Source organism: Corapipo altera, unplaced genomic scaffold (genome assembly GCF_003945725.1).
Source record: "Corapipo altera isolate COAL_440 unplaced genomic scaffold, ASM394572v1 1, whole genome shotgun sequence".
NCBI classification, from domain to species: domain Eukaryota; kingdom Metazoa; phylum Chordata; class Aves; order Passeriformes; family Pipridae; genus Corapipo; species Corapipo altera.
Window position 1 is genome coordinate 7,262,908 of NW_020884873.1, and position 17,935 is coordinate 7,280,842.

At 43.3% G+C, this 17,935-nt stretch overlaps 1 protein-coding gene across 1 annotated transcript in view; it reads right to left on the reverse strand.

Moving 5' to 3' along the window:
• Nucleotides 1-17,929, reverse strand: part of TMTC1 (transmembrane and tetratricopeptide repeat containing 1) — a gene marked incomplete at its 5' end in the record, with an annotated part of 145,716 nt that extends 127,787 nt beyond the window's left edge. Inside the window, 5 exons of the mRNA XM_027661528.1 lie at nucleotides 325-531; nucleotides 2,511-2,687; nucleotides 3,886-3,959; nucleotides 5,637-5,814; nucleotides 17,703-17,929. Of these exons, the coding sequence (XP_027517329.1) occupies nucleotides 325-531; nucleotides 2,511-2,687; nucleotides 3,886-3,959; nucleotides 5,637-5,814; nucleotides 17,703-17,929 (863 nt within the window). The remainder of the gene's footprint in view (nucleotides 1-324; nucleotides 532-2,510; nucleotides 2,688-3,885; nucleotides 3,960-5,636; nucleotides 5,815-17,702) is intronic.
• Between the last annotated feature and the right edge of the window lie 6 nt (nucleotides 17,930-17,935).

The following is a 17,935-nucleotide window of genomic DNA, read 5'->3' on the forward strand; positions in this document are numbered from 1 at the left end:
ACTCACCTCACTTCAAGCATTATTGTATACATGTGCATACTCCTCCCTCTTCACATTCAAAACAACATGACAGTTTTTGCTTTCTCCATGGAGAAGCTGGGAAGAAAAGCATTGCCTGCCAGTACCATATTAGGACAGAGAGTTCCAGGACACGGAAAGTCCTCGGATACCCTCCCCTTTCTTCCCTGAACATTCCTTCTACCTTCTCCTCTCTTCCTTCCCCTGCAGCATAAGAAATATTGCAGCGCATTTCAGGATAAAAACGGCTAAAACAAAGTGACTTGACATTTTAAGGTAGGATCAGCTGCAGGTAGCCAGCAGTACCTCCGAATGGCCCACATGGCTCTGCTGGGCACAGAAAGGCCACCGCTCCGCTGCTCCTCGGGTGATGCTGGGTGGCAGGAGCTCCAGGTGCCCCGGTGAGCAAAGCGATGCTTCCCGTTCTCCCGGCTGGCCAGGGGGACCTGCAGTGGGGCAGAGGGAGAAGCCACGGGCTGCCGGGCAGGTCTCTGGTGGATCACTCCATTTCTCCTGATTACACATGCAGAGAAAAGGGAAAACGGGAAGGGGAAAGAAAAGGATTTAAGGATTTTCCTTTTCCCATTTTTACTTGTCAAAAGGTTGAACATTATGAAATCAGCACAACAAGATATCTAACTGCAAGAGGTGACATTTTATTTAATCCAAAAGACAAAGTCTTTGCATGCTGGGAGGGCAGGATTTATTAGCTCCAAAGTGGATCTAGAGGAAGAGACTTAACAGCAACAGAAGATGAGCACTTCTGTATCAAGCTGTTCTCTGAACCTCTGGTAAGATGGGAAGCACTGTGAGGAAGAATATGATGCCCTTCCTAATTTTTTGCTTCAGAAAATAATTGATGTTCCACCTCTTTTAAACAGAAAACAAATCTGTACAGGTTGGAGGAAGGAGCAGGGGCTGAAATTGTTTTCTGTTGTCCCTTAAAGTCAAATGCAGGAAAGAAGTCCTGAGCAGCACAAACAACAGATGAGCGCACAATACAAAGAACCAGAGCAGATATGAAAATGTAGCACATCTGGACTACAGAACTTCATTCCTACAAGCTGTGTAAGTGCCACATCCGGGCAATTGGATGCCATTAAAGCAAAGAAATAACTTGTAGAGGGCACTGAAATGTGAACCTGTCAGAAAGGGGAGACTGAGGGAAGGGGGAAGGCACAGATTTTCCACCAATTAATTAACAGTTGTGTTCCCTTTACCCAGGCAGCTCCTGGAACACGCCTGTCAGACTGTAAATGCAAGTGTTAACAAGCGTGCTGGCTGTCAGTCCCCAGAAATCTCCCTGGCTACTTGCCCACTATTGTGAATTACTTATGCAGTCAAAAGAGGAGAAATCCTTTGCTGATCCATCATACCTGCCCTCTGATTGCTATTGCTGCTAGAGGGGCCAGAGGGAGGGCAGGGGAACCTAAAACGTGGTCTATCCCCCATTAGGATCTAGAGAAAGGGCTGAAATGGGAGGGAAGCCAGATGGTCCTGAAAGAACAGAGTCCTCCTCCTCCCTACATTTGCTGCTCTCACATTGTGCCAACTCTGGCATTCCCCAAACACCTCTGGGAGCTGATTCAATTCACTGTGGCAGAAAACATGATTTCAGTATCCTTTTTTATGGTGTCCTGGTTTTTTTATAACCCAGATACACGAGTACACACAGGGGTGTGCAGGTTCCAGAGCTGACAGGGCAGCACCCATGGGAACACAAGAAGTTATAGCAGGAACAAGACCTCCCACTCTCAGTGGCAGTAAACTCTTACATTCACTCATTGACAGATCTGCACCAGAAATGTTTTGGCAGAGAAACAGATAAAAAACTCAGAGTCTATAAAACAAAGGACTTCTGACTTCTAATGGAGATAGTAAATAGCATAGTTATTTGTGACACTGAGTGGGTGGGGGGTATAAACTTCAAAGTTTTCAATTTTTCTCCAGCGACTGCTGAGAGTTGCTAATTATTCCAACCATTCCAGAACTGGATGGATATCTCCCCCCTTCTTCTGTTCTACAAGGACAGAAAAATCAAACCTGATTTTACTAATAATCATCATACAATATTTCTAAACCCATGACATTGTGATTGAACAGTCAAGCAGGCATTGCTAATGAAAGGAGTTAAGCCAGAGATATCTAAAGATGTTGATGCTTCGGTCAGAACTCCCACAGAAAAAATAAATGTTAGTCTTGCCAGAGCATTTTAGGGATCAATTCTTCACATCTGGTCTATCTATCCAGCAGAAGTTATTCAGGTCACAAGAGAGCAACAAACAAAAAGACAAAACAAACATCCTCCCCCTCAAAAAAAACCCACAAAACCCCCACAGAATGAAACCTCGGTGCCTCCAAATTTGTCAAATGTGTGCCATTTAATTCAGCAGGGCAAGTCCATCTTCCCCAGTACTATATATAATAATATATATTTTGAACTCACAGGTGGAAACACCTGAAAAGCATAGCGAGCACAACAGGTTACTTACACTTTGAGTCCATTGTAGGAGAGGGAAAAGAAGTCATAAACCAAGCACACACCAAACACAGTGACTCCAGTTTCTTTCACCAGCATTGCACACGTCCCAAGGAATAAACTAAGCAGCAAAAAGAACGGGGAGGCAGTGGGAGGGAAATGTTCCCCAACATAAAGCTGATCCACACTCCTGAAAAATAGAATTGACATAAAATATCTCAACTTCTCTGTTATTTTCATGTTTACTACATTCACACAAATACTGAGACACTTCCTTAATTTCCTGAGATGCTGACATGAACATGTTAAGACATGAACAATCTACACTGTTTGCTGATGAGTGAAGAAAGGTTTAGACACAGAACAGGAAAGTAAAACACAAATAATGAAGCTGCTCGAATTCTTGGTGCACAAGAGGGGAAAAAAAAAGACAAGCAGAAAAATGAAATGGACTTGAAACAGTCAGAGGAAGGCAGAGTAAGTACAAAGACAGTGAGGGCAGAAAAACACCTGCTTTCTGTCATCTAGAACATACATGCTTAATTTTCCTTATGTGACAAAGAGCACTAGGCAAGCAAAGATTCCTCCATTCCACCCATATCCCCTGAATCAAAGATGTGTCCTAACCATTAACAGACTGGGCAGCAAGCCTGTGTCAGAGGGGAGAAGGTAAGAAAGAACTGAAATCAACAGGCAGATTCCTGTGGGGTCACTACCAGTTTTACACCACTGAAACCTTCTGATGAAAACAGCATTGTTGGTTTGTAGCAAACAGCCCAAGAGGTATATAGGGATATATGCAGCTTTTCCCCGTGGCCGTGATGACACGGTGCTATTTCTAAATGCAAACAATGTTATTTCTAAATGCAAATAATGCAAAAGGCACAGAAACCCCACCCAAGTAAGCTATTTCTGTATCTATACTTGTTCAGTCACAGTTTTAAAACACAGACCAGCAAACAGTGCCAAGTTTTCATCTGAAAAGGATGACTAATGGTCTAGACACAATCTTCAACTCCCCCAGACCAGGTATTTCAGAGTCCTACAGTCACAGCATGTATTTCAAGGGCAGGCAAGCATTTGTTTGTTCTTCACTCTACATACAGGCAATTTGTCTTCCGTTGAAAACATTTCTTTATAATTTTTAGCCCTACACACCATCCTCTGGTGTATGGTCAGCTGTAATGTCAATGGAAAAGGGAACTATAAATGCTGACTTCTGGTTTTATGTTTATTTGTTCTCATAAGCATCACTGTAGTGAAAGCAGGGGCCAGGACACTTCCATGCAGCAGTGCTGGGGGAAGTACCTCAGCCAACAACCAAAAACTGACAGGGTTCCCTTTGGTCCCCTCCTCAGATTAGAGAATCTCATAATGTTACCACATACCTATTATAGGAGAGAAAAGCCAACAGAAAGAGTAGACAGGCCAGGACATCTGCTCTGCCTACTATACCTGTTACCTGAAAGGAAAAGACGCACAGGTGTAAAAACACATACATAAAAAGGCATGAACACTCAGTGACTGCCTCAACAATCCATGCTAACTGCTACTATTTTAAGCTTTTTATCTTTCAGTGTTATCCTCCCTCACTACAGCAAAATGTTACTTGGAGAGTGTAGGATATGTCCAGTTTTGCCTGCTGCATTTCTCACTCGGTAAAACAAATGAGTAAGCCAACAGCTAAGTCATTCCTTACTTTCTTATTAAAATATTAATAAAGTTGCATAGAGAATGCCAATTTTAGGAATATGTTTTAATTTTGCGTAACAAGGCTCAGATGAGAAATGCATCCAATTCCCAGAACTGATATTTGTTAAAGAAAAAGACTACTGAAACAGCAACTCTTTGGAAAAGACTTATTATGTAGGAATGAATTAATAAATAATATTTGAATGAACTTTATCACCAAAAAGGGATACAGTGATATATAATTTATTCTCTTTATGAACAGTCTGAGTTTATGGGAGATTTTTCTACATATTAATTAACCAAATCTTTTCATAAAAAAGGGAATAATGAAGAAGAATGTATAAACACTCTTTTTTACAATTATTTCAATATCCTATTTCATAAAGATCTAAAAATCACTCATAAAGCAAATAAAAGGCCCTTTGAAATTTCACCCCTTTTGAGATTATATAATTAAGCCATATCCAGCGCTCTGGCATTTATTTTAACCTTTTAAAGTTCTGACCCAGACAAAAATAAATTCAAAGAGTGCCTCTTCTAAAACCTCCCTTATAGTATAAAAGCTGTATTATCAAAAGCAGCCTAGCTGATTAGTGCACACAACACAGCACAAGGAGTAACTGTAAAGCTTGTGGCTTTTTGTTATTAAGGTAATCTCTCCTCCAAAGTTCTCGGTGCAGCAGCCGTTTCCCCCTCGCTCGTTTACAAAGGCTTGTAATGAGAGCAGGTGATGTCAGTGGGATCTCAGCTAACGAGTGCATTCCTTTTTTTAAGTGCGGATAGCTGGACATTGCCTTTCCTTCTCAAAGGCAGCAAGACTCATTTTAGCTACAGGAGTGTCTCCTCATGTTAACAGACTGCAGTTTTAGAATGACTATGCCTTAAAACGTTTCCTTGTAAGAACAGAAAACTGTCCAATGTGAGCTGTTGCTCTGTAAACTTATCCTGACGTTCATTAAGCTAACAAGTTGTGTTTTTTCCTAAGATGATACTCCTGGCTTTTAATTGAAATCAATATAAATTAATCCATGGGTCAGATCACCTCTATCTGAGCGAGCTCCTCCAGAATAATGCTCCCTTCACTTTTTCTCCCTTAAATTGATGACTACAGGAGATGACTGAAGGCATGTAACAATGTCCCAGCAGGAGAGCATGGCCTCACTGAGGTCTTTGGTTTCAGAAGACTCATGACTGTCCATTTATTCCCAGCATTGCTGATTAGGACCATCATTTAGAATTTAGTGCCAGAGCAGAAAGACTGCAAGTATGAATACACGTTTTTCTTAATGACTCCTGCAAATTACTTTAAATATAGTACATTCTCACTTCTGCTCCTCCACAGCAAAAATCTCAAGTACCATATTTTGTATGACTCAGAGGTTTCCTTAAAAAAAAATTAAAATTTTAAAGAATGAATTTATTTTTAGCTTTTGTGCCACATACTTACAGCCTCGGTGTGAATGGGATGCACAGCAAAGAACAGCGCCGTGACAAAAGCAAGTCGACAGTCCTTGAACACAGCTTTGTCACAAGTGTACATCAGCACAACAGTCACCAGACAGTGTAAAATTACATTCACTGCGTGGAAATAGAAGGGGTTCATACCAGCCAGCAATATGTTTAATCTGTAAGGAAACAAAACCATTACTAGATTGGAGAGGTCTTGTAATAGCAGGACATCTTTCAAACAGTCTAAAATATGCCTTTTGCCCGATTTGCAGTCTTCTAACACATATGCTACTCAACTAATTACTGAAAATCGCTCTAAACTCCTGGTTTATCTGATTAAAGAGAAATCACTTCCCCAATTATTATAATATGTTGTTGCATTTGGCAACCTTCTTGACACGGAGATAGGAGAGGCTTGTGCCCTCCCAGCACAGTTTACTGTAGTGAGACAATGCCTGTGCTTCCTTAGCGGCAAATAACCCCGGCCAACATCAGAAATATGGCACTGGTCCTATTTCCCTGCTGGCACCTTCTGCAGTCCTATTGGACACGTGGCAGCTTTACAGCACAGGTAGTTATTTTCTACTATGGAATAGATGTTTGTGCTTGGGAACAGCCAGGGACTGGTAAGGCACTGAAGCATCTGTGTAGCATTACAGGGGCATTTATTCCCATTTAACTTCCAGAATACTTCCACATACTGAAGGTTAAGCATTTATTTAAATGCTTTACTGACATGAGGACTACATAAAGAAGCTCATCTAAGAGTGACCATCATTTTTATAAGGACATTGACAGTAAAGATAAGATAGCTAACGTGACCCTAGATTTCATGAGACAATTAGGGTTCATTATCTGTGTCGATCACAACAAAAAATAAAATGTAACAAGCTGTTATGACATTTGTTTGACAGCACGTATTAACACATTTTTCTGGTCACTGTTTTTTACAGCCAGCTTGCTTAACAGCTGCTGACAAGTTTGACTTCGATGCAGTTGCAGATAATTCTCTCTAGTATTAACAGCATCTGTACATTTGGACAGATATATATATACTCACACATATATACACACATATACATGGAGTCTATGTCTAGGGAAAACTCCATATATGAACAAGGAATTTGGGAAAATGTCCCTTAACTAATGCTAAAGGACATTTTTTTTAAAAAAAACTACAAGATACCCAGGGAAAAGACAACTCAACCTAAATATTTTGCATGTAGATGTAAACATGCTATAGGGTCAATAATCCTTCCTGTTGTTACTCAGGGACTCCAGGTCTCCCATGACATACACGACGCAACAGCAAAGCCACTGAGCTGTTGCTACTGTGCAAACACCTTAGTTTTTTTTGTGAGACAGAGGAGGTGTGGAGAGGTCTGTGACGGCCAGACAACATATGTTTTTTATAAATAACTCTCTACATTCCTTATTCATAAGCAACAGAGTGCTAGCTGTCCTGGGTTGCATTTTCCAGGCCAATCTAACTTTACCAGAACCAGGAGCCTTACTTGTGCATTCCTGCTGTAAGGAAAGACACTCAAACTGGAGTGTTTGTGGAGGCAACAGCTGAAACTCAGAAAGTTTGGGAAAAAGTGAGATTTTTAGAATGACTTGACCTTTCCCTTTGAAGTACAGGTTGATGCAGTTACATTTTGACAAGACATCAGACTATGCGGTTCAAGAATACATGAAGAGTTGGGGTTTTTTCTTTTTTTATCCCATTTCTCCTGCAAGCCACTTCAGGGCAGCAACATCCATCACTTTCCCTCATTTCTACCAGCACTGAATGACAAACCACAACAAATGGCAGTAACAGACATCCAGCCAGAGTTTCAGCTGCAAATACACTGCAGCAGCAGGAACCCCCAGGCTTAAACCTTGCTTTCAGTGCACAGAGGGGAACAAGGGGCAGTACAGTGCCCCCCCCGCCCCCCCCCCCCCGTCCCAAAGGAGCCAAAGATCCTGCTCAGAGACACCTGCAGATGTGCACAATGTCAGGGATCACCTGCAGGACACGTTCTTTATAACAGTGAATCATTCCTGGCTGTAAATCAGCCGGAGCACAGTTGTCACCATCACTCCCCCTCAAATGCCAAAGTGTGCTCTGGTAACCTGATTTCTGGAGTAAGCAGGTACAGCAGGTGAGGACGGTGAAGACAAAGTGCTCAGGCTATCAGGTGATGTGAACCTATGCAAAAAAATGTGAGAGATTCTCATTTATTTATTTATTTGGTCAAGTTGTGAAAACGAATCACTAAACCCATGACATCTGACAATACCCTTGAAAAAAATCTATCGTTAGTCTTCATGGAACACACCTGATCACTTCCCATCCTGCAAAACAGTTCTACTGGTAGGAGAGGCAGAATCTTACAGGAAAGGAATCTTCGTGCCCCCCATCAGGTCCCCTATCCCAAAGGCAGGGTGTGCTACTCATGCCCCTTTTTAGGGTGAACACATCAAGTCAATGAGGCTTGTAAGCTGTGAGTTACCTGATGTAAATTATTGAAAACAGCTCTGCAAGAGCATCAGCTGAGCAGCTTGGCTGTTCCCCAGTGTATTTTTTGTATAAACTAAAAAAAAAAAGCAGAACAAAACATAGACACAATGATACCGTGTTATTCAGATAAGCCTTCCAATAAACACCAAAATCAGACTGCAAGCATACTTCAGTGTATGGTTTAAACACCATCTTTGGTGGTCCATGAACACTAAACATGAGTGTGTGCAGGTGCTATATTCACACCAGTGGTTTTTTGCTGCCAAAGCTCTTTGTCATAAGAAATTAGGCCACATGGCAACAAAGGAAACATTCTTTCGTCCTGAAACAGTCCCAGCAGAATGATGTTGAAACATTAGCAGTGGTTGAATTTATTGTACGTCAAATGGGTGAGCAAATCTGGGTCTCCAAACAGCTCTAATTCAAGTCACAAGAACTCCCCAGTACACTCACATACCCATGGGGGAAAAAAAGGCAGCCTGCAGTGGAGCAAATTTGGCTTTTCACAGTAGAGGAACTATGGAGCAACTTCTGGCCAAGGGACCAGGAGAGGATGGATAAATAAAAAATTACTTCTCCCTTCTTAAACTTTAATACCCTTGTCTTTGTTTACTGGCAGCAGCATGTAGCAATTATACACAACACACAGCTCAGTAAACAAAGGAAGTAAAACAGAGATATCAATCTCAAAATTAAGGAAGAAACGGTCTTTCTCCAACATAATGTTCGTGAACAAAAGTTCTGGCAAGCAACAACCGTACTCCGTCAGAGGGGGGTGAGGGTGGTGTTGTCCTTTTATTTCCATATTTAAACTGGCCCAGAAATGGGGAAATTCAGATCATGTGGGCTGGAAGACCTTAGCCACTTCTGCATGAAGATCATAACATCTATCTGAGCTTGTAAGGTATGTGTTACAGGCTTGGTAGAGCACACAGCTAGGAGAGCAGATGCTTTGGGCTGGGCTGGCCAGGCTTTTTGAACTGCATTCTAAAGATTTGGGGCTGAATAGAGCAAGTGACGGTGCTCCTCAAAATAGAGACATCTGAAAGAGGAGACACAACCATCTCAGACATGGAGGTCTTTCCTCAAGGGAGCCTCCCACAAAATACATGGAGAAGAAGAGTTTTTCATTGCTTCAACACCTCTGCTGGAAGAGGCCCTGGAGTCAAAGAGTGCACTAAGCCTCCTGGGAAATGGTAAATGGCAGTTCAGACACAAAGGCCCTCAAAAGACACAAGAGAAAGGAAGAGAAGAGCAGCCTCTCCATGCTAGGTGACATTAACAGGTATCTTCCAAAAGACCTGATGAGCATAACCCAGGCTGCAACCAAAATAAAAACTGATAGCAGAAATCTCAGCATCAATCACGTGCCCCACCAGGGAGAGAAGTCTGCACTGAAACATGTACACAAGCTAAGACTCTTGTCCCAACACTTGTCTTTGTGTCCAAGTGTTGTAGCATGTGTGGTTCGGCATGTCACACCCAATGCAGAGCACTGCCAAAACTACCTGGCCAAGCAGGAGGTATACCAAAATAAGAAATATATCTCTAACATAAAAATCCCTTGATTTTGTTAAGGCCAATGGACGTTTTCCAGGAACAGCAGCATAGTTTGCTTTGCCACCTACAGTAGCTTTTCCGTTCCTTCACCATCCACTCTAGGAAAAGGAATTACGCAGCTCCACTCTCAGAAAGAGACTTTCACAGGCACCAGCTGTTGAAGGTTCACTGAGTAGAGCCTGTAAAACAGCTCTCCAGAAGTGGTAAATCATTCTGGCTCTTAAAAGAAAAGTGACATCTATCAGAACCCACCAGCCCTCCATCCCACTGGCACAGCCACCCCAAAGAATGGCATCTGTAGAGCAGGGACCATGCTACTCTCAAGCCACAGGAATTCACACCTCCTCTAGATAAGTCATCAGACAGGGACACATCTGGGTAAGCAATTCCCTACAGAGAGGGCCTGGAAATAGAGTGGAACTCAGCGACTTCATCCTCACAGACCCAGAACCAGAGAGGTCTATGCTGCAAGAGACAAATGCCATAAATATCCAGTGACTGTATATAATCACCAGCACTCCTGGGCTCTAATATAGTGCTTTTCATCCACTTGTACACACGAAGACTCATTCAACCCTTTTTAAGGCCTCTTATGATTTAATAATATTGTAAACTATAATTGGCAAATTTCTCTTTTTATAGACTTCGTTATTATCCCTGGGCAGCTCTTGTTTAGTTTAATCTGTTTTATGATTTTCAAAAGATTAACAGAGAAACACAACATGTTATGAAACAGAAATGCACAGGATAATAATGGTAATTTGTTATAGCAAGTAACACTTAATGGAAAGTCTCAGAGCATCCTACACCTCATAAAACTCCTACAGTTTTTATAAAGGAAAGCTCACATGTAGATTTATATAAATTAATCTTAACATAAGAATGCATTAAGTTTCCTGTGATCTTCTTTTCCTGTTGAATGTGTGTTATATATGGCCAACTTTATGCAAAGTAATACCCAATTTCAGTGTATGGTGGAATCTCCTTATAAACTCCACAGATGCATGTACTGCGTGCCAGGAAAATGAGCATTTGCACTCCAAAAGAGATGCAGCTGCATCAGTGGCAATAATGGTTAAAGCTCTTTGTGGAAACAGCTTAAAGATTAATGAAAAACCTGTAGCAGCAAACAGAAAATAAGCGCCTTTGCAGAAGTGTTAGTGCAACAGCCAGCACAAGCAGGGCAGAGTTTCCACCACAGTGCAACAGCACTTTGTGCTGATTTGTGTTGATAATCTTTCCATAGTACAGTACAATGCCTCAGAATTAAATGGACAATAAGGCTTAAATGGTTTGTTCCTTGATTTGCTACAATGGCCACAGATGAGAAGACAGAGGCCTTATCAATTCCCAAGCTACAGCAACTCCCTTAGAGCACAGCAGTCATCACTTACAAGAGCACTAGTTAAGTGTTGGCATTCAAAGCAGGTTACTGCTTTCCAGCAGAGTTAGGAAAAGAAAATAGAAATCACAATTAGACTGGGAAGAAGCAGCACCTCGAAAACAGCAAATATGCCAGGGCAAAAATTTCTAGTGAAACCCTAGAAAGTCTGGTGTGATGATCATCCCTGTGTTAAGAATAACGAGAGCATCATTCATACGAGTTTAGATTTGCCTCCACAAACTTGGAAAACTTAAAAAAAAACCCAACCAGATGACGGCAAGTTACAAACTGACAAACCAGGTGTCATTTTATCTAGATACTGAACAAAAGGAAGTTTTGTCTTCAAAATTATTCTTGAACAGTATCTCAGCAAGAGCAACGCACTGATGGAAACTCACATCTCGTGAAACTCTTCAGCAGCCATCAATCAGGCAGTCCTCTTCCAAGTGCAGTGAGAGATGAGACGTGATCAAGAACCAAGCTAGCAAAGTCACTCATCAACAAGAGAAAACAACACTAACAGAAATCTAGTATGAAGTTATTAGGCCTAAAGACAGTTTTTCAAACCAGGTATAATAGATTTCCACCAAATTTGAAATTAGTTTGAAATAAGCCGCAGACTATGGAGGAATTGCCTTTTTAATTTATACAGAAGCAAAGAAAAACAAAACAAAACAAAGCATAGTGAGTGAAAAGAGAACAGCCCTTTTTCTTTTCCCTTTCTTTCTTTAAATCTGTGAGACAATAAATGAGAAAGGCCAGGAAAGCAGTCAGAAACAGAGCAAGCAAATGCAGAGAAATGCCTTTAGCTCACCAGCAGCAGCCAGAGCACTTTATTTTCATGGACTCTAAAGAGTATTGACAGGGATGCTCCTGTGGGTAAGAAGGTTGGTCGAAAGCTGAGCCTTTTAGGTAAAAGATGACCAAAGAAAATTAAGGGTGACATTGGTGCAAGAGGAATAGAATGCCCAATGAGAGAAAATCCCCAGGAACTGGTAGGTGTTAAATAGAGACAAAACACCCCTGAAGCAAGCAGCAAAAATAACCGTGGACTGAACTCACCTCAGCCAAGTCATTCAGGAGAATTAGTGAACTCTTCCCCTCATAAAAGGCTTTTAATTCAAGAGACAGGCAAATTTTATTGAGGAGTGAGAAAATGTGACTAGGCAGAAGTCCTAAATTTTTTGTACACACCTCTCCTACTGGGCAGATCCTCATCTCTGGGCTTGGCTGCAAGCAGCCTGACAGCATGGACCCTCAGCCAGGCCTGTGCCCCCCATCCCTGGGCAGGGAGCTTCCCCTGACCCTCCCCAGCAGTCCTGTCCTCCTCCCAGGGAGTGCAAGCAACCCTAGAGAAACACAGCCCCAATCTGCAACCAAAAGAATCAGACACCTGCTATGAAAATTTCATTTGTGTGGGAGACTTCTGTGCACCTGGAAAAAAACCCTAAGCTTTGAGGCACCAAGCTTTGGGAGAAACCTGAAATGGCAGCAAGGCATTCTGCTCTGGGTCAAAAGAAAAGCTTACATGCTTAGAGATGTGTCTGTATATTCCAACTACAGCACAACCAGTCTGTAAAGCATCTGCTTCTCTTTACAAACTGCACCTCACCCCGTGTGGCTACACCAGTACTACATCAATTTCATGGCAGGTATCACAGTATCAATGTGGAGAGTGATTGCCACAGCTTGGGTTGAAATAGTAGACTAAGCTGTACAAGAGAAATACTGACACAATCTTAAACATTGTGATGTACAGAGTGAAGAAAATACTTGTGCACTGTGTATTTAACCTGACACATTATAGCTCCACTATATTACCCTGCGATGTCAAACTGTAATACAGCTTTAAATCAAGAACAAAGAAAACCTAAGGTCTTTTTTCCTTCCCCAGGTTGTTTAGGTTTTCTTAAGCTCCCTGTCCTTGAAACTCATGCCACTGATACAGCTGAAAAAACAGAAGGATCAGCTGTAAACAACTAGATAGATCAGAAGGCTGGCAGCGAATTATTGGATCAGTTCTCTCTTTGGGTATGTATTCACATCTAACCCAAGCTTACAGCCACTTAAGGCTTTGATCTGAAGCCACTGGTAGTCTTACATTAGGCTCTTGGTGCCCACCAAGAATACTGAACTGCTGCTGAAGGGTCCCATTTACTTCCCAGCAAGGTACATACCCAAGCCATCACTGGACAGCAGCCTTGATGGGCAGATCTGGAGTGTTATCCATTCTGCAGTCAGCACGTGAACACAGCCCAGACTTTTTAATTTATCTTTCCCCCCATTTTGTTTTTCCATCTGGAATACTAGTAGGATGGCTCTGTGCACAAACTGTGCACATCTTTTCAGTGGGAGAGCTGCATTCCCTTTTGCAGCTTATCTCCCACAGCTCTTCTCCTCCTCAATTACCAGAGCCACCCAGCAGCAGCTGGAGTAGATAACTCTTACACCCTTCCCACAGATCCAAGCATATTCCATGTGAAAAGTCACTTTCTCCTTCTAGGAAGACCAGGTATTTGCTGTGCTTCTCTGCCCAATGCCATCCTCCCAAGTCTTTGTCATGGCAAACGTCCTAGACCTGTCACTACCGTTCTCTTTTGTCCCTGGTGAACTGTTACTTGAGGCACCTCCCTCACCACCACCTGCCTTGGCACCACCAACGAGGTTGAGCAGGCAGGGCCTTCACTTCTCAACCACCTGCAAACCAGGAGGCTCAAATCTGTTTAGAAGTCTTTAAATCTTGGCATCTGTGGGGGCTTCAAAAAGCTTCACTCTCCCCATTCCCTACCACTGGACACCTTCAGACCAAGTCCACTGTGCTGCTGACTACACCAAATCTTCATCACCTATTTGTTTCTGGGTTGAAAAATCTACCAAAATGGGGATCTGGCAGACAAAAAGAGAAAGAAAGAGTGAGACAGCACTGAGGATTGCACCTTCTGCTTCAACAGCTGAGAAACATTTTTGCAAAACCACTGGAACCAAGGAGTATTAAGTGCTACTGAGGGAATAAATGATTCAGTGAACTTCTGTTAGTGGAGACAAGGTGTAAGACAGAAAGCACCCAGTTTAAATATAAAATCCTGAGTGAATTACAGAACTGGCAGTTCTTTTTTTTTTCCTACCCTTCATCTTAACATTTTATAAGGAAGACACTAAGAAATAGTATATCCTAAGCCCAAAAAAGTCACCTTCTTTAGAAAGAAGTATACTGAATTGGAGAAGAAAATACCTGCAGGTGAACACCTCTGAGTGACAGCAACTGGAGAGCATGAAGTTTTCCCTAAGGACTAAGCAAAACCATTGCCTACCATCTCACCTCATGAGGAGCTGTGCTGGACCTGTCACCTAACAGTTACCCATGTGTAACAGGAATGCTTCGAATCAACTAGTTTTAACACTCCTTTACTTTATAGAAGTCAAGAGAAAAGGTAAGAGAAGTTCAGAGACACAAAGCAAGCATTATTTAATTCAAGAGTTCATATGCAGGCTTTTTTTTCCCCTTCTCATGCTAACCTACACGAAACAATGCAGCAGTTCTATGAATATTTTAAGTTTTGCTTAATGGTTCCAGTAACAGAGGCCACCCTTATTTTCCTCTGATCATTCATACTGTCAGATACGGTGTGAATGATGTCAAATACTTGAGCTCTTTTCACTGTTTGGCTCCAGAGCATTCATCTACTGGAATAAGGACTGTCACTTACAATTTCCAATTCATCAGGGACACTGAACTACTGTTACACAATTTCAGCAATGTCTGCTTCAGATTTTTCTGACAGATGGGTGATAAATTTTTTTAATTGAGATCATTTCAGGAACACGTAGCTTATATATAGGCTATGTTCAGCCTAATGAAAAGTCCATAGGGCATCATGAGTCCTTCTTCTTACTTTCACAGCCACAAAAGGCAGAAAAGAGACTAAGATTCTGTAGATTGATGGATCTGTAGATATAAATTTCAGCCCACCCTTCACATCTGTTCTCTGCATGCGGTTTGGAGATCTCCCAGATTCTTTAATCTTAGTACAGCAAGATGCAAAACGAGCCTTTACAGATTAAAGTTTCATGCAAGAGAAGCAGAGCCACTAAGCAGGTATAAAGATTCATGCTGCTACTAAAATGCCTTGGATTTGACCAAGGTAGCAGAACAACGAAATAAATTAAATAAAACAAGTGAATTAGAAAAGTAAAGATACAAGAATATTTTGGTCCCTTCTCCCCTCCCTCAGCAAGATCCTGCAAAGCATGTCACAGAGTTTTCTCAAGTATCCTAAGTGGATGCAGTAAATTCTAACAAAAGTATTAGCAACATTCCTTTCCATTCAGTTAGGAGTCAATTTTTGTGAGCATTCTACAAGCATCAGGGTAAAAATCCTTTTTTCTTCTGCAGGAGGACAGAGAGCAGGCAGCAACCTCCTGCTGGGCAAGGCAGGGGTGGATGGCTCAGGCAGGCAGAGCACGGCTCAACCACAGGCTCAGTACCGCTTGGCAAAAGCTCCCTAAGGCTTCTTTGGAAGCACTAGGTTTGGAGGAACCACTCCACCCCATTCTTAACATCTTACTCTGACACCCTACTGGTAGAAATTAAATGGGAAGAATGTGGAAACTGGATGGCTGAAAGGATAATTGGGACACTGTGGAAATAATCTTCCTGTGCAGCCAGGGAAGATAAACGATTCCTTCCCTATTCCAAATGCAATGCCAAATGGGGAACAAATGATTCTGCCTTTGACCCAATGTCTTTGCTGTATGGTTATTATAAGCATTAAGGATGAAATCTTGCTCACAAAATTAGTCTCACTTCCCTTCCAAAAAGGACTAGACAGAGACAGTACTTCATCCTTTCTTGAGACATGCACACATCTTTCAACAGCAAAGGCAAAACCAGTTCAAATACAGACAAATCGGAACTAAAGCATTCCATTATTAAAGTTGAAGACTCTTTTGCTCATTAGCATAACATAACCTCAATCCTGCAACCTGATCTAGGAAGCCAAGTCCAGCACTAATACTGCATGCCACGCAGTCAGTGGTGACACGCACAGGTTCGCTCACATCTCACGTTACCCCCAGATGTACTGATGGACAAATGGATTAATTAGACAGATCGCCAGCTACAGCAGTTTGGCTGGACAGACGATGGAGAAGGCACTCTGCGTGCACAAAGACATCTCTGCCTGTAGCAACCTATACCCGCATCGTTCCTTACAGAAATGTGCTGAGACACCCTTCAAGGAAAAGGAACAAAACCTGTTCTAAACAAGCCAGTCTAAAAGGGTCTGTGCTGTTCAGCTTTGCTTTATCAGGGATATGGACCCTGTGCCCATCCAGCTCTGCTTCCCCGGACCAATGGCTCTTGGCTCCAGGCCCACCTTTACAACAGAAGGGCAGCAAGTGCTCCCTGGGAATCCCAAAGGAACGTCTCATACCCGAAAACCACTCTTGCTTCACAGACACATGTGATTTCCACATAGTTTGTGAAATTCTATTTATATATCAGATCTTTTAAAGAATTGCTCAATTAGCAGAGTCAACCAGGATCGGGTAACACACCCTCCTGGCATACTTGCTACTGTCCACATAGTTTATTCCTTATGCCTGCCACAGTTTGTAATGAGCATCTACTGACCACCTGCAAACAGGACCAGAGTGCTAAACATCGATCAACTACGCCAGTTCTTCAGCACAGCTCCCTGCAAACACATGTATCATTTTTAAATACTAACACGTGCTAAATATTCACCATCATTAAGGCTTCATCGGAATAAATTAAAAAGAGAAAAACCTAATGGAAAGAATGACAAACTGTATGGATTGTAGGTAAGCTGATCTGCAACAAATTCTTTTCCTCGGGGAGAGAGGCAAGCAAGGGTTTTCTTCCTAGGATTAGCGATGGTAACTGTCACTTTGTTGCTGTTCAATTTCTCTTCATTCCTATAAAACCGAAACTCCTCCTCAACAACTCTGCCCGGTGCACAGGGAACATCTGAAGCAGCGAGGCTGCCGGGGAACTCCGCGACGGACACGAGAGGCTGGGAGCTGCCAGGAGGGATGCACAGAACGGCGCGGTGCCCGCGAGGCTGAACCCCTCGCTTAGCGGCAAGAAGAAAGGTAGGGATGACTACGAGTCTGCTTCAAAACAGAACGCGGGAAGTTTCTGCCGCGATCACTCAATTGCGGAGAAAAAGTACTGGAGATAAAGCAGAAGAGGAACTCACGAAGATATTATGTGAACACCTTTCTCAGTCAAAAGCGCTTTCCAAAACGCTGTGTTTTCCCTTTTATCCCCCCGGCAGCCCGGGGAAGAAGAGGCGCCACCTGTTCCCAAACCACCAGGGAAGCGGGGCACTTGCCGGGAGAGCGGCGGGCTCCCACGGAGCGGCGCCTCATCGCTCCTCATCTCCCGCAAACTTCCACCGGGCCGAGCCACCCTGCCCGCCCCCCGTCCCGCACAGCTCCGGGCAGAAACGCTGAATCACGAAGCCGAGGGTGCGGGACGGGTGCCGCGGGACTCCCTCGACCCCCTCCCGAGTCCGGCCGGCCCCCTCCGCCCGGGCGCGGAGCCGGGAGAGGGTCCGGACGGAGCGGGATCCGCGGCGCCGGGCACTCACTTGAAGGTGAGGACGCAGAGGGGCCGGTAGGACTTGTGGCTGGTGTTCTCGGCCATGCGCTTGCCCCAGAAGTCGTTGGCGAAGGCGGCGGACACGGGGGCGGCCGCCCGCACGTCGGGGTTGTTCACGATGGCCCAGACGTCGTCGTGCACGAACTCGCCCCGCAGGGAGTTGCCGTAGCACAGGGCGCACAGCCCCGCCAGCACCGCCGCCGCCGCCGCCCCGCCGCGCCG